Consider the following 21,764-nt stretch of genomic DNA (forward strand, 5'->3'; position numbering starts at 1 on the left):
ATGTCATTGCAATGTGCTTAGTGTTGACTGCTGCAGTTACATTTTAAACATCAAGAATTCTGAAAAGAAAGGCCTTTTTCTAAACTGAGAATGGTGTAACCAAGATTGCTATACAGACTGCCAGTATTCTGACATGGATCTATTTAAATTCATAATCATAGCCATCACAATAATTTGCATTACTGTATTTTACACGCACAAGCTGTGTCCAATATACTTTATTTTCCCCCAAGTACTTCTGAGCAGCAGGCAACACGAAACCCAGTTCCTTGCAGTAGTTATATATGCAACTGCCTGTAGAAATCAGCTACCTAACTTTGTTTATATGCCTAGGAAAACTAGGGTGCTCTTTTAACATAACAAGTTTAACAAAATCCATCTGGACCTCAAGCTGTGCTCATCATTCCTGTACGTGATAAAACAGTTTGTCCATCTCAGGGAATTTTTCTGACAGCTTACTGAAAACAGTTACTGCCTAATCCATAAATGAGACAGAACTTCTTTCATCCACATGTGTTTTCTCTTAGTAGTATTTGGGTGGTTGAAGGATCATCACTGCAGAAAGTTTAGATGAATTGCTATGATAATGGAATCCACTAGCAAAGCAAAGCATAAAAATATAATGTAACCATTGTTGTCATGTATCTGTACTGACAGATATAAATAAGGCCACCAGCACTGTATTTTTTAAATAAATCTCAGAGCTGCAATAAAGTCATAAGGAAGGACTGAAGTGCCAACTTCAGATTTTGAAGTATTCAATTCCCACAGTTAGTCATACAAGAATATAGGAAACTTTAGGATAAAAAGAAATCAGAAATCACATCTAAAACCATTCTCTCCCTTTGGTTACCATTAATTATTTACTGCAGATTTTCCCAGTAATAGTCTAAATAATTTCAGAGGTTTTATACTTAGTAGTACGAAACTGTAATCTTCCATAAAGCATACACTGCAAGGAAATTTCACTTACCAGGAATCAAATTCCTTTGTCCTTTTTACATTGAATTTGAAATGTTGTTGGCCTTAGGATTAGACAGGCCAATGATACTCTTTCACATGCAGAATCATGCTCACCCTCTGTGCACACAGTTTTCACAATTCTGAGGTTGGTCACATACAGATTACACGGGATAGGGAACGTTAGAGTATTGCCATACTGGCCAATTTTGGATAACATTGGAGCCTCCTATGCAAACATTGCATTAAGGGAGTGAGCTTCTCCAGAAACTGGTTTAATTACATTCCTGATCTGTGTTGTCTCCTAGTCATCCAAGGACAACTAGGCTCCTGTGCTCCCTATTTCTGCACAAACCTAATCCTCTCAGCCTCATGGTATTCTGATTATAACCTTCCCCTGAGGCCTCTGTTTGTTTACCATATCAAAACAACTTGTCTATGAATCCTGTAGAGTTCTAGTATTTTTTTAATCCCCATTTCAGTTTTTGTTGAGAAAGGGCTCAAAGACTGTCCGAATGAGGTTGATACTACAGTAGGGTGGCTTCAGTGGCATGCAGAATGGACTCATCCCCAGTAATAATCACAGAGAGTGATTATTGCAACATAACCTGGAAACAAGGATAACAGTACTATCATCATCATCATCATCATCATCATCATCACCAGGACCAGACTTTTAAATTAGGAGAATGAGATACCAGCCCTGTACAGAAAAAGATGAAACTGTCTTGGTCTTCAGCAAGGCCTGAATGCTACCACCTCTGTAGTCTGACCATCTTCTGTGTGACTTGCCAGGGGTATTTCCCTCTCCCATGTATAATCCATATTTCTCTCAGAAAAAGTGGAGAGCATCACCTTTTCATGCTCGTTTAATGAAGAAAACACAATGGTTTTTTACCTCCTAGGAAATCAAGCTGAAATTAAGAAATATGCTTACTATAGCTTAGCTGGAAGCAACAGAGAGGATAACTTTTCTGATAGAATATTCTAACCTAAAATAACTGCAGTTATTAAGACAGTTTTAAAGACTGAAATTAAAACATTAAAAGTGATTGATTATTGAACATTTAAAAATGTACAAAGTCTATAGAAAGCATCCACCTTTTTCAGTGTGTATATTTTGGTTTTGCTTACATGTCTGCACACATACAAACACATGGATACCAAATGCAATGAAAAGTATACAGTGCCTCAAAAAGACAGCTCTATTTCTCAGATGTTTAACATGGTAGAAATATGTGAGTCTTCAAGTAAAATAAAATATCCATGAGTATAAGAAGATAATTTTCACAATACCCTTGAAGATGTACTCAAATTAGGTTTGAAGCATTTTGTCATAACTGAATGAAGATGAGTGTGTCATTCAGGTGTTCACAGCTACATTCATTATCTGCCTTCTGCCATAATAATAAGACAATTTTTCTTGTTCCTTTCAAAAATCTGAAAGAACTATTTCTAGGTAATAAGAAACCACAGACCAAATTAATGGAAAATACTCTCTGCTATGTACATTTGCCAAATATTTTTTCCAACATATACACCATAAGCAATCTTCTGCCTTAAGGTTTCTACATGCCAAACCTTTTCACAGTTATATTAGAAGTGATAGAAAATGGTAGGTACCAAGAATTTTTAAAAACATACTCAGAACTGAAACAGGCTAATAAACAAGGCATACCAGCACAATAAATGTGTAATAATAAATTGCCTAAAAAATTAACATCCACTCTGAAAGGATAAAATAGCTTGTTTTATCATCAATACTTTAGAAAAAAAGGGGAAAATTACTCTATTATTGATAGCTGTTAGATATCTATTAAGTTCATAATTTCATAAAGAAAGTGTGAAGAATGTGACATTATTACACCCTTTAGATTTTATCCCTTTTCAAAACTCTTCAACAGAAAGACTTCACTATGAAGCTACTTTTTGCCAAAAATAGCTAAAGATCTCAAGTGTCCCATGGAGCAGTCATATGAGTTGCTCAGGACTGTCTCTACCATGAACTCCTGCCAACTCAGTCATGTTGGTTCCTTCTGCAATTAATGCTGAGACACAGGTGACATGAAAGCAATCATAGAAATCAGTTTTGGGAGTGATATAAGCTACCTGTCAACATTCCAGGTAGCAAAACGCAGGAAAAAAGCAAGATAAATATCATCAAAGTCATCTTTTTTAATTCATATTTTGGCTTCTATCTAAACAGAAGCTTTTATTTAGTCATTACCAGCTTAAAGCTAAAAAGCTGTTTAGGGAAAAAATTTAAATTATTTTTCAAACTATTTGTTTTGATAGGAAAATGAATTAAATTTAATTAAATGACTGCTATGAAAAGAAAGGTTCCTAAGCACCACATAAAGTTCATATCAATGTACATTTATATACATCCATCTACTTGTGGAAAACCTGTTTTCATGTGTAGACATTTTTCTTAGAAGGAAACATGCTATTTTATGCTAATTTCCTTATATTACTTCAAAACAATGACAAATGAAAAAAGGAAGTATTGAAAAAAAATGGCATTTCTGTTTGTTTCTAAGTTCTGGACCTCCTTGTTTTGCTAGCAACTCTGAATACTAGGTGTATTTGTAGCAGAAGATAAAACCCTTTCATAGAGGAGAAAGCTTTTAGTAGTAGAGACCTTTCTTTCTCCTTAAAGACTTTACTGAAAAATATATAGATCAAAAAAGTCACACTCTCTCAGGCAATACAGCAGTTTATAGTGACAAGCATCACACTTCCGTGGAGATGAAAGCAAACAGAAAAATTCTTGCTTTCAGTTTACAGATGGGAAATAAAAAAGATGGTATCAATCTTGGCATCAAAATTTTTTACATAGAAATATATTAAAACTGAAACATTGCTATGAATAGAAATATAATCAAAGAATTAAATGATTTTAAACTCGTAGATTAAAGTGAAAGGTCTAAAGCACACTGATGGAAGCAGAAATTTTTTTAAACCAGCCTTAGGTGTCACTCTATGAAAGCATAAGTGCTGGGTTTCTGGCCATGGAATGATTGCCTTTCCTCTTAATGAAGCATGTGTAAACATAGCAAAGAGAAACAGGCACAGAAGCACCACAAGATCTCAGGGAATTATAATGAAAAGAAAGCTTTATAAAAGATTCATCAACTCTTTGCCTACCATGTGGAAACACTGTCATCCAAATAGTAAGAAACCTGCTTTATCCAAGTTTTTTTTGACAAATCCTTGCGATAAGGATGATGCATAAAGGAACAATGTAACTATTTTTGTTACTAAAAATTCACTGCGCGTATATGAGAAAATCACGAAATGTGAATTCTTTTACAAAATCATAAACAAAGAAACAGTAACCAAAGGTATTTACAGGAAGTCGGTTAAGCTCTTAATTACAGTGATTTAAGCAGTGAACACTTCATTTTTGAATAACAAGATGACATTGCCTTGTACACAGTAGTAAATATAATTCAGAAAGGGGAAATTCAACTTCAGAAAATGTTAAGACTCTTCTAGGACCACACCATAATTCCCTAAATTACATATTAATAGTAAACTTCATAGAGAAAGCATTCAAAGACATTAATTTTCAGTAACAGAGGAAAGAACCAAACCATTTCAATTTTAATGTTCAAGGCAAACACAAGCATATCTTAATTTTTGTATCAAATGAGGTAGCTATAATGTGATCGGCAACACCTTCCTACAAAACATATTTTTAAAACATTCCTAGTTTTAAGACATAGATTTCTCAGGCAGAAGTGTTAAAAGCTTTGTCAATTGAAGAAGAAATATGTTTATTACAAAATGAAAGTGTAATTTAGATATGAATGGACTAAAGAACCAGACTCTCAGTATCTTAGTCTTATATTTTTAACCCATCCCAGATCATTGACTTATCACATCCTAGGCATACAATTGTTCAATAACTCTGCAAAAATATTTCAAACAAAGAAATAAAATATTAAACAAGTACTAAACCCAACAAAGCAATATACAGGACTCTTCATTAAGAACTCCAGTTTATGTGGTACTACATCTGAATGGCTTTTTTTTAAACTTCCCCAATAAAGTATACATTGCTAATACTGTTTCCATTTAAATACATATTCGTGTTTCCAACTGATTCTTTTGTCATGGCCTGTAAGCAACTGCCTTCTCAAAATATGTTTTCAGCTGCAGTCTGAAAGCAATGTAATTCAGCAATTAAGGATTCCACTGAGTGCTTTGCTTTCCTAAAACTAAAGAAAAAACTGACCACTTAAAAAACCCAACTAGATTAAGGCCATTTCTGCTCCCTTTCAAAAAACAAAACATTAAAATAGAATTAGGCCCTCAGAAAACAGAATGTGTGGGGATACAAAGAATTTTATATTAAAGTATTGTGCCTTTCTCCATGTATTTTGTTATTTATTTGAAATTGTTCACTTAGAAATGGAACTGGGTATGTGAAGAAAACATGAAAATAACCAGTATAGTAACCTTGTGGTGTGCTAGCTGTCTCTTATTAGCCAGCAGAATCAATATTAAGGCAAAAGAAAACCTTACAATTAAAATTGGAACTGAATTTAATTGGGAATGTTCTCTGCTCTCACTCTAGCTTTACTCCCAAGAAATGTGGGCTTAGTACCAAACAAACACATTGCATGGATTGCAGAAATAGCTAACAAAACAAAAAAAAAAAAACAAACAAAACCCCCTAAAACAAACAAACAAACCAACCTCCCAAAACAAACAAACAAAAAGCTTTTAAGTCTTATAGTGGCCTATTTTTTTTTCCACAAAATTTTGTCTTTTTTGAATAGAAAAATACAAAGCTTTTACACTTGAGGAAACTAACATTTTATCCTACCTTGACTGCATATCTTGGTGTGTTTTAGACTGGCTGATTTCAGCTGGGGTTGAAGGGACTTGCTGTTGTAGCTCCACCAAAGACTGGTAGTACTGTTGCTGATGATGTTGCTGCTGTTTGTACCGAGACAAACTGAAAAACAGCCCTAAAATGGCTTTCAAATTTCCATTCCTTATTTCTGTTTTAAAAAAAGAAAAAAAGAGAGAGAAAAAGAAGTGAAAACACTGTGGTTTTAGATTTCGGTTTTGTAAAAGTCTTATACTAAAATATCTCTGTACATACGTATAGCTATACATGTTTGTGCCTTATCTCTCTTCATTTATCTCTAATTTCAGGGACATTTTAAGTATCACTGATGGTTTATTTTTTATTACAATTTTTGTTTATTTGTGGGTCATCTGTAAATCTGAATTCTTTCTAGTCTTAAGTACACATCCCTTAAACCTCATGGCTTTCAAGCACTCTTTTTGATTCTGGGGCAAATTCTGTGCACATTGGTAATAAATAGTGGGTTCTAGAGAAATTGAAAAGAATATATGGTAACAGTCTTGTAGCTGAGCACATATTCATACATACATATTTCCAAGGAGCATAAGAGAAGAAGATTAATGGAAAATTGTTTTTTTAAAAAGTGACTGTAATGCTTGCGATTTCACCTTTGAACTATCAAACTACATGGTTCTATAGCTTATTTTATATTACTATTACTGATAATGACGACTTCAAAGCCACAGCTTTCACATGAGACTAAAACAACCACCTCAATAAAATTCTGGAGAACTGCAGGAGCATCCCTATGTCTCCCATTCCTTTCTTAGTCTTTCCCCAGCCTGAGATGAAGGTTTCAAAAGGATAATGTTATTCTTTGCTCATAAAGGATCTGCGTCAAAAAAAGAAGCCTCAGGAGACTTTGAGGAAATTATCTGCAGCATGTACGTCTGTTTATAACCTCATTATTAAGTTTTTTTGGCACTGACCTTCTTGTGAAAGGTTTTCATTACACCTGTAGACTTGTAACCCGACATTAAACACCACAATATTTCTGCCCTTCCTGCAAATCTAAATACTGACCTGCGTGTGCTATACAGGGTTTTTTAGATAAATTTTTCAAGCCAAATTTAGAAACAATTACTATAATAATCATGTCTTTTAAACCGTATTAATTTTCTTTCAATAGGATTAAGCAAAATATTAGTATGTACAGGCCAGCAAACACTGGAGCCCTTACGCTCACAACCTGTTCTTCATAAGCAAACACAATACTGGACACTGGAATATACTTTGCAAAATGGAAATTTGTTCTAAGTATCCAAACTTTCTCATTTTCCCTGTGAAGATGCTGCAGGATCTTTGATTCCCAATAAGACCGTCAGAGATATGCAGCAATTTCTCAGAACTCATAATTCCAAACCATCACACAGGTACAACGACTTTTGCAGTCACATGATTTTCAAGGACTATCATTATCAAGGAATACTGAAAATTTCTATTTACAATTATCACAAAAAAACCCCAACAGAAATACATAACTATCCATTTTAAACTGCTCTGATTCTAGAAGATTTTTAGTACATGACACCAGTTTATTTATTCTTGTCATTTTGCATCACTTAATGCCCAGAAAAAGAACCCTTTGTTTGTTAAATCCCACTCACTATTTTTGAATCTTACAATTTTGCTCTTTTTGTATTAACCTATATTCTTTACTGTTTCTAAAGAAGAATGTTATCCATTTTGAACTTCTTTTAAACGAGTTAAAGTTAGAAGATTTCTGTTAAACAAAAAATCCAGAAACTTCTAATGTGTACTAAACAGTCAGAGGGAAGAGGAGGGGAGGGTTTTTCTTTGTAGTAACTGGTTTCTTATTTATCATTTAGGTTCTCAAGTAGAGATTCTGCAGTCAAGATGTGAAAATTACTTTTGTTCTAGATTTCTTTGCTCAAGTGTCAAAATGAGGTCAGGAACTGGTTGTGAAATCTTCAAAACTTGTTAAGCTTATGGTTTATTGTTCCAGAAGCTTTTTGGTCATTAATAAATGATGCAGTAGTGACAAGACACATTTAAGAAAACCTATTACAAGAAACTCTATTTCTTCTTCTCAAGAGAAATTGTAACATTCAGGATAGTACATACTAAAAATGGTATATTTAAGGGAACCACACTTCTGCAATACTTTGAAGTACTATAATTACAAAATATTAGTGGATTTACACCAGATTCATGACCAACTGCAAACAGCAAAATTACTTTTAATCTTACCTCAGAACTCAAAATTAAAATTTGGTTTTGAAGACTAATGAATTTTTTTAGTCCTTGCATTTAGCACTAGTACCGTAGTAGAACTTAAAGCTACACAAATGAAGCTTATATGCTATTAAAATTCCTTTCCAAAGCAAAACAAAGGTATGAGTAAAGGCATGTATTAAAGAATGCACACAGATTTTGATTTAATAAAGGACAGAAAAATAGTGTCATGCTCCATGTCATGGTATTAAACAATGAAGGGCATTCTCAGAAATAAATTCAGACATCCGATGGGGATTTTATGTGCAAGTTAAAATAGGTTGCACTAGAAAATTCAGGTTCTAAACACCTTTGAGGGAAATGACAACATGCAAACTTTCAGTATTCTCTTGCATCCAGATATCTACAGTATGTACAAAGGTTCTCTTAAACCACTTAAGGAGATTTCTGTAAATTGACAACTAAAGTGAACATATGGTACATTTCTATAATATGTGGCTGTATTACACTTCTACAGTCCTAGAAAGTTTGAAATGGTGAAAGATAACAATTCTGAGATAATTTCAGAATCTTACAGTGGCTAGCATTCCAAATTTTTTATCCATAAACCTTCTAAAATTCAACTGAAATTACCATCTCTGGAAAAAAAAATTAAAATTCCTTCCAGCTTTTAGTTGTGCTATAAGCAAAATAGAAAGGATAGGATTGCATCTCATTAATAACTATTACCTTCAGCTGCCACAGAGGTCAGAGGGATTTAGAAGGTGCTTAGCACCTTGCAGAACTACTTAATTTGTTACAGGACAAAGACTTACATAAATTTTATAAATTTACAAGAAAAAGTATTCACCTGCCTTTTGCATTAATGAGATAAATATCATATAATGATTAAGACAACTGATATTTTAAGGATTTGATTTAATATAATTATTAACTAGTTGCAACCATATTAGGCAATCATTTGAGGTGACGAATACAGCAGAATAACAGAAGCAGAATGACCATTCACTCTTTCTACATGACATCAAAGGAATACTATAATTTTCAGACTCATCCTGACAGCATTATTACTACTAGTAAATTTGCTGAAACAAATACTCTTCCCTCACTTTAGCTAAGTGAGCAAGATTCCCATGAATCCCATACATGAACAAGTTAAAAAGTAAGCTTGGGAAACTCTGCATCCATCTAATACTGCAGAGATAAAATGGAAAGATTAATACTATTCAAAAAATATTATTTTAAAACATTGTGTCAATCTTCATAAACATTTAATTTCTTGATTCAATTTCAAGGGAAAACTAAAAGGAAACTCCCTTGCTGTCACTAATCTATATTTGCATGTTGTGCGAGGCAGCTAGAGCTTAGTATTTAGATGCAAATAATTTGTGTTAAGAAATTAATTTTTCAGGAAAAAAATTCCATTATTTGTTCTGATGATTTGCTTCTCTTACCTTCTGCAGAAAGACCTTGGACATTTACGCCTCTGGCTGCCAGAAAGCTAAGGCAGACATCAACATTCTCAATCTGCAATATGAATAGAAATAACAAGCAGCATAAGACTATTTGACAAAATGTAGAAATGTAGGGAGAGGGGAAAAAAAAAAGAAACAGCTCAGGAATGAATACTTTACATTCATTACATACTACAGCTCTTTACCAAAGTTTAACAAGAATGATTACTGCTAATTGGGGAATTGATATAAAGCTTTCATTGTCTGCTTTGGTGCTTAAAAACAATTCACAAATGCCCAATCCAGAATGGCATGCTGGCAACTCAACAACCCACCTAGTTAACATAAAACTGGATTTTCATGCTACGAACAAGCAGAAATGAAAGCATCCATAGAGAAGTAGACATTGAGTATATGTCTGGAGATGTGAGTGACTGTTAGCTAAAAAATATAAGCAAGAACCTTCAACAAATGTGTTAGCAAAGGTAATTTCTTGGGATGATGTAGGGTTACGTGAAAATGATGTCACATTAGTTGTTTGTTGATTCTCTAATTTTTTCTTCAAGTCTTATGCTAATTAAATTTAATTTATTTAATATTTATGCTCTATGGAAGAGTTCTTGCTTCATGATGAACACAATGCTGACTTCTGTTTGTCATTTAGAAGAAATCTACAGTCACCACAGAGAGCTTTAGAAAAGAACACGCAGCCTAAATGTAGATCAATAAAAGGATAAAAATTCTGCCTCTAAAATGAGTAATCACAGAATTTATTGGACTGCTTTCATGTGTCTGTTTCTAACAGATGAGAGAGTCAGGATGTTCCAAAAGATTCTTGAGTCACCATCCCAGCTGGTTACCCCAGCCCTTCCAGGATCTATGAAGCAAATAGTCACCTATAAATGTAAAAACTTCTAACAACTTTGTCTATAAATGTGCTGCTATGAAAACCTAAGAATTATGTACAGAGAGGTGTCCTATGTCAAATGGCTTCAACAGATTAGATTTTAAAATATATTTTTAGGTTGATGGATTTTTTCCAAGGCAATTAGAACCACAAAAATATAACAAAATTTTAACAATATATTTTAAATACCTATTTTCATTGGAGAAAATTAAAAATAAAGAAAGGACTATTCAACATTAAAAACAGAAGCCTGAAGTAGCTCAAGTCCATGAAGTTCATTTTATCTGACTGTTTACACATTTTAAAAACCTCATATCAATGGTTTTCAACCATCAAAACATAAGGGATAAATTCATTCCTTGAATTAAAGCTACTTGACCCTTGGCAGTATCTTGCCTAGGAGGAGAGTCTTTTACTAATTATATGATTGCAGTTCTGCTATTATTCTCAGAAAATGGTACTAGCTGAAAGGATATAAATATTCTTTTCACTACTGACCCTAGAAATACATATTAAGAGTTCACAGACTGCCTTAATCCATGGGTAATTGGTATAAATTTATAAATGCCTGCAAAATTTTTAGATATGCTTTTCAAGGACAATAAATGTCAAAACGTTTGTAAACACATCTTTTAAAAAAGTCTTTTCAAACCTTCATTTCAAGGACATGTTGACAGTTATAGGGAATGATAAATAATCCTAAAACAAAAAAAAACAAACCCCAAACTCTGGAACTAAACTAACAAAAGTTATTGAAAAATTGGAGTATACCATAAAGTTTTCATAACTTACTTTGGTGGGTGTCACCAAATTTCACAGCTGTAATGTGAAATAACCATCCTAAAATTAATGTGATTACTCCAGCTCTGGCCCAGCACAGTAACTGCAAAAATTCAGGCATTAACACTGGTATTGTCTTAAATGTTTATTTAGTTTTGCACCACGAAAAAACCCAAATTAACTAGGTCGTTTTGTAAAGGTGTAGAGACGTGACACAGCTAAATAAGTTGCAAGTTGGCTGCAGCTAAAATAGGAAGATATTCTTCCTCACCTCTTCTTCCTCCCAGGTGTGGGACCCTGCTGCTGCCACCTCTGCTGGGCTTCAGTGCTTTTCTGAGCACACCAGGAGCTGGCTCCATGCAGAAAACTTGCCCAGCAAAAAGGCAAATGTATTTTAGTCACTCTGGTTTCTCATGCAGTCAGATAAGCACCAGAGTCAGCAGATTGGAGGGTGTGTCCCACTGTGAGTAAGGCATGGTTTGGGAGAGGAAGGGACAGATGGTGCCAGTCCTAGTGGCAGTGAGAAGGCACTGACCTGGTTCAGCCCTGACCTCCAACTGCACCCCTGCATCAGCCATGGAAATCATGATGAGAATATTTCTACTCGACCTTTAAACAATGTAAGCTACATAAGAAAACAATTTGAATGGACATTTTCCTGTCCTGAAGATTTTAAAGGAAATGAAGATCTGTTTGGATATTAGCTGTGTAACTCAGTGTCATTTTGAACTTTCAAATCAACCATAATGAAGAATCAACTACTTCAAAAAATGGGTAATTCTGGTTTATAAGTTAGTACTGGAAGCCAAAGAGGGGGGAAAAAGGAGAAAAGGAAAGAAAAATTAGACTAACATCAGTAGCTTCCATCTCCAAATGACAGAAACATTTCCTATCACATATTCTAGTTCAACCAAGCCATTTTTCATCATGGGCATCTCCCCTCTGCAGGAGACCATAGCTATAAACAAAACCTAGTTTATCAGAGTATAGTTAAGCCCTAATGTGGTGTGAAAACATCACAGTATCTATCTGCAATACTGAATATTTAATAAATCATAAACCTTCACATACACTTAAGGTGAAAAATATCCCACGAAATGGCACCTGTTTACTTTACGTCTGCTTCTTCAGTATGTCTTTGAAGTCACGTCTCTTAAACTCTCAGACAAAACTAATCATTCCCACTAATGCCAATGACTCAACATGCTGCAGAACTACAAAGCAAATTCACAGTTCACCAAGAGAACTGTAATAGAAACCCTAGGTCCAAAGACATCATTTTGGTGGTGGTGTGTGAAGCAATAGCAGTGGCCAACTTTCAGACAATAAACTGGGGTTGTACTGTTAGCCTTATAATAAAGTCTTGTTTTGACTTGTGAACTGAGCAAGTTTGGTGTGGCTACTCACAGTCACATAATCCACTAAAAATGTCAGAAAACAGCCCTTGCAGCCAGTTTTCTGATAATAACTGCAGCTACTACACAAGTCTCAGAAACTGTTAAGAGATTCAATGAGACTTGCATTAATACATCCTTGGGTTATCTTTCACTTTCTTTCCTTTCCAGTCTAGAAAATGTTAGCCTTAAAGTTGTTCCATTTTGAAGCTTTCAGTGTGCCTTGGCAAACCACAGTTACGCTTTGAACTCAAACCCAAGTAGCCCAAAACACTTTTTCTTCAAACTTACCCACAGATGAGAGTGATTTTGCAATTACAAAAGTTCTAAGGGATTTCAAGTATCTTCCAGTCCTCAGTACTGTTTCAATAAAGAGTGGTATGAATTCCTGAAGTCCATGTTTATTTAAGTAGTTAGTGATGGGTTTATTATACACTGGGGTAAACTCCCCCTGGAGCTGACACTGTATCTGTAAAACTCTACATGCTTACATATCAATGGCTGAAGATTTTGAGGTGTAACACAACACAGACACCAGACAAATTTTGTATCTTACATATGACCACAATTCCACAATTTTATGCTTTTTAAATTAAGCCTACTCAGTTATGCTTACTCTATATTAAGCCTCTTTCATAAATCCAATCCTTTTAATATTATTCATATACACAGCATCACAAATAAAAAAGTACCTGAAATAATTACTCCATGAATATTAGTGAGCCCCAAGACATTTTTACACTCACATTTTAAGGAGGTATAGTCCAAATGATGATGTACAAATAAGAGGAAATGTCACAACTCTGATAATATTAATACATTTGGTGGCACACAGCGAAGATACATTGCAAATCTGCTGTCACACATAACATTGTGTAGTTGTGGGGAATCTGCTTTTGACTGAAACTATTTGATATTTTACTGACAGAAATAAATAACTAAGTCAGACTGGGGGACTTGCATGTAGATAAACAATAGTACTTAATACCCAGCAGTTAGCAGACTTACAGGAAGAGCCCATTTGTGGGATGTACTCACCAGTGACTCAACATGTGGAATATGTCTATTTATTACAGTGACTTTTGCTGTTACCAAGATTAGCTTTCAACTCCTTTGTCTGACAGACAACACTCTCCTCACTTCCAAGAGTAAATTTAATTGTGGGATACTCAGAAGACAAGTAATGATGACTAACAGAGTATTAAGGTTTCTTTGTATTTATAAGAAGTTCTGAAAAATATCTTGCTTTGACAAACTTTCTTATTAAGTTTATGGCTACATAGCTTACAAGAACACATAGACACATACACAAGTTAGTTGTTATTTGTCTGCTTTGAGCTGGATTCCTCCTGGAGAATGGGATACCTTTACAAAAATGACACATTGTTATTACAGAGTGTTTCTACAGATACATGCTCCTAAATACTGTTGATTATTTGGCAGCAAACTGAACCAGTAATTTCTGTTAGCATTTCATTCAGTGCTATCTTCCACATCTCTCTGTGTGTTTTGACATTCTGAATGGTGATCCAAGCCCCAAATAAAATTTGGCAAAAGATTTGCTCTGTAGAAATCGGGAAATACTATTCCACAGAAATCCAGAGAGTCACATACATACTCAATTTCCAGAGCACAGAAGCTCCATAAAAATCTTGAGTATTCAGTGCCCTTTTTAAAAAATGCAAATATTAAACAGTACTCCTTTGATATTGGTATTAGGGCATGAGATAGTCTGTATCACAACTACTGTATTTCAGATACACCCTACCAGCAGGGTTTCTTCCTAAATTTCCCCGGAGTATTAACCTGAGTTGAGAGACATGTATTTGACTCATGCTTTCATATGGATCTTCATCAATAACATGATTTGCAGAAGTCAATGGATTTAAATGCATGCAGAATTACACAGCTCATTCTCTCTCAGGTTCTGTAGCACTAGTACAATCAAAATCAAATGAAAATCAAATTCAGGCCTTGCAGGTAGCAACCTGGAGTCTAAATAGCCGCAATTCACATGCTGCACAAAAGGAATAAATGGAAAAGCAGATGCTATTTTTCTGACTTCACAGGAATCACTCATGGAAGGAGGCATACCACCTTTTGAGGTCTGGCTACTTGTTCAGTAGTAGGTGAAGTGCCAGTGATCTGGTCTCAGTTGCAGGCTCTAAACAGATCAGAGGTTCAGGCAAGCAACCAAGATGCCTTCATGAGTGAACAAAAGCATTTTTGCTGTGCATGTGAAAGACAGTATGAGAACAGAATTGTTCATGTAGATTTAGTTATATAGAATGCTCTGGAAGAAACTGGAAAATATTTCAAGGTAGAAATGGTCTAAAGTCTGATTTTCCCTTGCCTAATAGAGAGCAGTATAAAAATTGGTCGTGTATACTCTCATGAACGTATTTAATCCTCACACTCACACAACCTAAAAGGACTTTTGTTTTTTTGGTCAAATGCATAGACTTGCACAATCTGCTATGCCTAAAGCTATTCTCAGAGGTTGAAAAGGACAAGGTTATTTCACTTTCTGTTCTTAATTGACTCATCCATTGCACACATTGTGACTCGCTGACAACTCACTCGTGGCAAGGGAAACACCCAGATTTTTTGTTTGCCTTGGAACTTTATTCCTTATGGATTTTCTTCCCAGCTGGTTTCACTAGTTTGGATTCATGTTTTGCCACTCCTTAAAGCTAAGTGCTAGAAAGTTACAAGACAGAGATTACTAAGAGAAAATGCTCACAGTTCTATACTGACATATGTTTTTATCCTTGGTTTTATCACTCAGATTATTTAACAAAGCCAGGCTTCATAAACCAGGCAGGTGGACATTCAGCTCTTCACTATGTGCAAAATAGGCACAGGTCAAATACTTCCTTTACCAAAAAAATAAAAAACAAACAACTCAAGAACTTTCTCCATTCCAGTGATAACTGAATACACTGCCTGCTGTTCTACTTTCTACCATGCTTGCTTTGTGTATACTTATAGGCACTATGATTTTGTAAGGCTGAGTATTGGGCCCAAACACCTATTTCTGATTGCTGACTTACTCCAAGAAAGTTCAACTAAAGAAGTCAGAAGCACCATCGAGATTAAAACTGCTATACTAAAATGGATTACCCAGTCCAATGTCTTTATCCCCTTGCCTATTCCTTCTTCAAATGCCATGCATTCAGCACTCTTGTGGAATCTAGGTGTTTCTTAAATGATCACTTAAACAATATACAGTAGCGACAATCCCTTGTTCTTCACTTGAAAACAGATGTTCAGCACACCTGAAGTTCTGCTCATCTCTTTATAAAAATTTGCAAAGGGCAATACAATTAAAATATTAAAAAATGCCTAATGCCTTTATTTGTACATCTTCTGTAGGATAAATTGTATCTCATCCATAAAAAGGAAGCAATTATGATTTATTTGTTATAACATATAGAAAGACTTGTTTTAATTATTTGTAAAAGTACCGATCAGTAATCTCAGTCATTATGAGAAACACCTTCTATGCCAGGTGCTCCATTCCATTTGACATGGTTGCTGATTTACCTGTTTTCTATGAAAAGTTGTCATGAAATTTTGCTTACAAAACTGTAGTAGTATTTTCACTATGTTCTATTGCTGTATGTTATCCACAACAGACGACTACTAGGTATTCTAAAAGGGAGGATCCTTCTGAAGAAAAACTTTTTTTCTTTTTCTAAATTTATGAGTAGGGTTAAAGGCTTTCAGAGGTAACAATGTGAAATAAACTTATATGGGCTCATTTTACAAGCATTATAATTGAACTATAACAAGCACACTGGTTTCTTTCTATATTTGGCATGTTAAACTAGTTTAACACAACTGAAAGCAAGCCATCTGCTTTCTTGTCCCTTGCATATTTAAAGTTGGGTATGCTTGTTAACATATATATGTGTTCATGTTAAATTAATTACAGATTTTTATTATTGAGAAAGACCATCTCAGTCTTATATTTCCATCAAGATTCCTTGTAAAGAAACTGTACATAGCATTATTATATTTTTTTACTACTACTACGCAGTAAGGACACCTTGAAGAGCAGAAAATACACACAAATTCTTCCAAATCTTAAAGTAAATGCAATGGGAAGAAATGTGGCCCCAGAGTAATGCAAAACTTATTGTGCCTCTTCTGAGGAAGCTCTTTAGTTTCAAATTTGCAGTCTCTGTGGAAGATTCGGGTATGGCAGGTTACACGTTGCATGCTTCCCTTGGCCACAGACTGCTTAGACTATGTGAAATTTGCCATGAATTCCCAGCTCCCCTTGTAGAAATGGGTGAAATTTGTAAAAAGGGAAAACTGGGAGATCACCAAGCTCTCAAACATCATGTTATTTATTTTCTGATAATTTATTTGCCACAATCTCCTAGCATGACAGCTTATTGCAATAACTTTTTGTAACTACACTGGAAGGCAATGTCAAGTTTCAGTGGATGGTGTAAATTTGAAAACCCACCCAGATAAACAGGTGTTAACAGTCCTGCTGGGACACACTTAGTGCATTCTGCTGACTGGCTGTTGCACATGGCCCAGATTAAGGCACATTCCATGTTTCTGTCAAAATTCTAATGCATTTTCAAGGGATTAAGCAGAACACACTGACACGTGCGCACATTAAGCTTAACTGTTTTCTAGCAAACTCTTCATTATTTGCAATAGAATAATTTAAGGAGAATTTAATAAAAATAACTATCAGTGAACCATGTAACTTCATTCCAAAAATCTGTTCCAAAGTAAGCACTGACTTTGCAATAAGAGAGCATATATGCAAATTACAAACCGATTTATTGGAGGCATTTGGGGAGAATTTTACCTTAGAGGATAATAACTACTGGTATGTAAAAGGCCTCCTAGGCAAAAATTTTTAGGAAATGATGTTCAGTTATTTAATTATTAGTTATTTTTTTGGGAAAGGATGATGGGGTTATTTAAAACTGAAATACCTTCCACTTCCTTTTCCAACAGATATTAAGGAACACGCACATCAAATTCTTCCAACATGCAGTCCAAACACGAAATATGACCAGTGAACCCAGAAATGTGAAAACAAATTAACTTCTCAAATACCTGGAGAATTCAACACACATATGTACTGACCTGCTGATAAAAGAATGTATGAGGTCACTGCTGAGGTCAGAGTATGAGCTGGATTGTGTATTGTTTTTAAGAAAAAGCTATAGTGGGAAATTGATCCCTTCTGGTATGAATTACTGTCAGCCCTGTCAGGAACACAAAAGCAACAATTGGTGTTGCAGGTTTTTCACCTAGCCTCTGACTTGGTGCTTGGAAAGGTTGGAGTGAATGTGAGATAATCTCTGTAAAGGCAAAAGCAATTTCTTTGGTAGGTTGTTTGGTTTTTCTTCTGTTTGTACAAATCAAAAGGTTAATGAATATTTTGGTTATCCTAAGTAAAAAGCATTAATCCTAATCATAATTTTCAGACGGCCAAAAAGATCATTATAAACACCTGCTGGTCATTCTCAAACAAAAGCCAAAAATGCTCTATTCACAAACACACAAAAAAACCCAACCCCAACCACATAAGAGAAGAATGCAAAATTTTACTCTGATCATCTGTATAATGGTGTGATCTTGCTTCTCTTGTCTTGCTTTCTTACCCACTCTCCCTTCTCTATCTTGTCTGTATTTGGTGTACACATTTCTACACAGTAGTCTCTGCAGCAGACATTGTAAAACACAAAATACAACTATGGCCGTTTCTAAAGTGCTTTTGGCTGATGAAATAGAACTTGTGAGAAGTACGTGTTGGAGTTTTGATTGGAATATAGTGCTGAATTTGGTCCTGAATAAAATGCTGGATTTGGATTCAGAAAACCATGGATGTATTTCAATACCTTGCACAAATTTCTTAGAAAGCTAAAATATGACAGCACAGCAGCATGGATCAAAAGAAAACACCAGGCAAAAGTTGTTTTCCAGCATCTGAAATTAACTCACTACTTCAGTGCTCTCATCTCTGCAGGTCTGTGGCCACCACCACTATGAAAGAGCCCTATACATGCACTAAGAACACAAAATTGAAGATAAACACTACCCTGGGAGGATGTTTTTAAGGCAATGATAAAAAGAACTCTGTTTAAACACAGCATTTTTTAAGCAATGCTCCACTTTACTGAGCCTGTCTACAATCTTTTTTAAGTTATGCAACACTTCTGAGTCAGCAAGGTACCAATGTCTAAATATTTATGGAACTTTGCAACTTCCAAAAATTGGAGGGCAATGTGAAAATGCATGCTTTAAAACAGAGGAGTTTCTCTGTATTAGGCCAAAAGAGAGTCTACAACAGAGTGTTCATTTACTAGATGCAATTAAACCTTTGAAAGCATTTCAGTTCACTGCTATTTAGTACATAGCAACTTCATTTAGCTCACCCAAAAAAGCAGCTTTTAGAAATAAGGGCAATTACAACCAGTGACAGAATGAATCCTTTAAAAAAATAAGTAAACAGGTAAACTATGAGGCATTTCACTTCATTTCTTGAACTTTGCAATTGGAATCCATCCAGATGCACTTTGTGCTTTCTGAACCCCCCAACTTGTCTACACCAGAAGTCATAATGCTACTGCTTGTGCAGGAGAGACACTGACAGGTTTTTTTTAAATTAGATATATTTTGCATATTACCCTGGAAAGTATTTATAGAACATTGAGCTCATCAAAAGAAAAGTGATAAAAAATACTTGTTATTAGCAATCTCTAGAAGCATAGCCCAGTGATTTCTGTAGTACTAAAGTTATGTGCTTGGTCCTCCAGCTGGAACTTAAAGTCCTTGGGACGACCTATGTGTGAGAGAACATAAGTTACTGCTTTTCCTTTATGTTTAGTTTTCATTTTACTGACTCAAAATGATCTAAGCCCTAAAGAAAAAGACCAAAAAAAATAGATGAGGAATTGATGCCACAGGTTATCAAAACTATTCAAATTAAACCAGACATCTTTAAAAGCCATAAGAATAAGAGACATATTCAGACTTTCACTTTTGCTAGTGTACCTGAGCATTGTATTTTAAACCATTTTTAGCATAGCATACAAAGAAATATTAGGCCATGCTATATACGTTTTCATACCATGTTTCTAAACAGCTTTCACACTTAACTATATCTTTGCTGCTTTCTCATAACTATGTGAAGAATTTTCCACATTTTCACAAGGTCTGGTGTCTAGATTCTTAGTCAAGGAAAATAAAAGCACCTGGAACCATGGGAGGCAATGGGATATCTGCTCACAAGCTCAACAAGGTCAGGGTTTTCTTTCTTGACTTCTCAGCCAAATGTTATAAGAGAAACATCATAAGTGCTCTTATGATGTTTCTCTTATAACATGCACTTACTGCTTGTTGCCACTTCACTTCCAGTTGTAGCCAATGAAGTTTAAAGTGTAGGAGGAAAATTTTTTTTAATAGTTATCCAAGGGTTTTTAAGTTCCAAAATACAGCCAGTATTACTTGAAAAAAATAAGCATTTATTGGGCTTTGGAGGGGGCACATATCTTCAAAGACATTAATTTATATAATACAATAATATAAATCTTTCAAAACTGTTTATGCTGAGAAATCCAAATAGAAGCCTTATATATACAAGAACTGTGAAAACACCCTTGCAGATATGTTTGCTGTGGGGTGTTGCTGCTGATCTGTCCATGAACTAAGAGATTTTACAAAAAAAACGCAAAACCAAAACAAACACATAATTTAAAATTACTACTGGGAAGAGTTGCTGAGAAAATCTGTGAGTGACAGGCAAAACATCCCACAAGGCTGGGATGATTGTTAGTTAGTTATGTCCACAGTTAGAATACAGAAAACTATAACTATCTAACTTTGTGAACTATTATTTATCTCACATGCAAATAAGTCTCAGCTCTCAAGTGTGGAAACTAAAGGACAAAGAAAATTATTGTGGGATTTTTTCCCTAGAGGAAAATGTCATTGGTACACTCCCACTGTAATTCCAAAGAAACTCTGAAGAATCAAGAGGTATGAATAATTCAAACAAGGTTCTAATTAGCTGACAATACAAGCCTAAATGAAGCATATTCTAATTGTTATAGAATTAAAGACCGCCAAAAGCTACAAGCTAAATTACAAGCATATTTCTGTTTCAGGAGAATGTTCAGATTCAACTGATAGGACTTTGCAGCTTTGTGCTGGTCAGGATGCCACCTGAAAGAGGTGTTAAGAACTGCATAGGTAAACAAACACTCTGAGATGATATAAACTAATAAAAAAGCAAGAATTATTTGCGATCAGTTTGTGAGATTCAATACAACCAAGTCCTAACAAAAAAAATAAATGTGTCTTGGGCTGACTCTGAAACTGAACCCTGCCCAGACTAATTCACATCCAGACACTGGGACAATTTAAATTAAGTTCAACTTAAAATAAGTATAGCTCTGATTTATGTCATATGGTCATCTGTTGATCATATGGTCAGCTGACTCCTCAGAATAGGAGTGTTTTAAATAATTCTTGCATATCAGAAAGCTGCCAAATAGATGACTATATTTATACTACTTATTTCTGCTGAAACAAAAATGGTTGTACTGTATTCTAAGTCTTTGTGTATTAAGTTTCAGGTCATAGTGGATTTAAACAGACAAGTTACATTTTAAAAAAAAGAGATTATTTTGCTAATATTTTAATTAACCTGATCAAAAGCCCTTACATGAAAAGGAATTAGGCAATGCTGTTGAAATAAGTAGTCTTTGTGATAACTGGCCTGTTCTACTGCTAGCTTAAGCCAATTTACCCTTGTGTACCTTGATAGTATTGCCTATAATAGGGTCACCAGCTGTAATAGAGTTTATATGTAGAGTTAACATCAGTATTTAAGACCAGTTCAATGTCACCAAAATCTTTACTAAAACAGAATTTCAGCTGCCTGATGATATCTCATGCCACTTCAGAGTAGTCATATCCACAGGCTCTTGACAGCAGAAGGTTGGCAGGGCAGTAATTTCAATCAATGAAAAAAAAGATGACTACTCTACACTCAGTCCTATAGCTGCGCACATGATTGTAGGAGACCCAAGACTTTTTCTGAGAAATACAGCAGGCTTCACTTTGACATTTCATGGAATATATGGTGACCACAACAGTAGTGCATAAATGTAGACTGAAAGAGCAGGCAAAGAAGTACCCTCTAACCCCCT

The 21,764-nt window shown here is 34.8% G+C and overlaps 1 protein-coding gene across 1 annotated transcript in view; it reads right to left on the reverse strand.

Annotated features, from left to right (window-relative positions):
- Nucleotides 1-21,764, reverse strand: part of NAV3 (neuron navigator 3) — a gene marked incomplete at its 5' end in the record, with an annotated part of 183,941 nt that overhangs the window by 150,883 nt on the left and 11,294 nt on the right. The window contains 2 exons of the mRNA XM_009078194.1: nucleotides 5,795-5,972; nucleotides 9,493-9,565. Of these exons, the coding sequence (XP_009076442.1) occupies nucleotides 5,795-5,972; nucleotides 9,493-9,565 (251 nt within the window). The remainder of the gene's footprint in view (nucleotides 1-5,794; nucleotides 5,973-9,492; nucleotides 9,566-21,764) is intronic.

Source organism: Acanthisitta chloris, unplaced genomic scaffold (genome assembly GCF_000695815.1).
Source record: "Acanthisitta chloris isolate BGI_N310 unplaced genomic scaffold, ASM69581v1 scaffold8450, whole genome shotgun sequence".
Lineage (NCBI taxonomy): Eukaryota > Metazoa > Chordata > Aves > Passeriformes > Acanthisittidae > Acanthisitta > Acanthisitta chloris.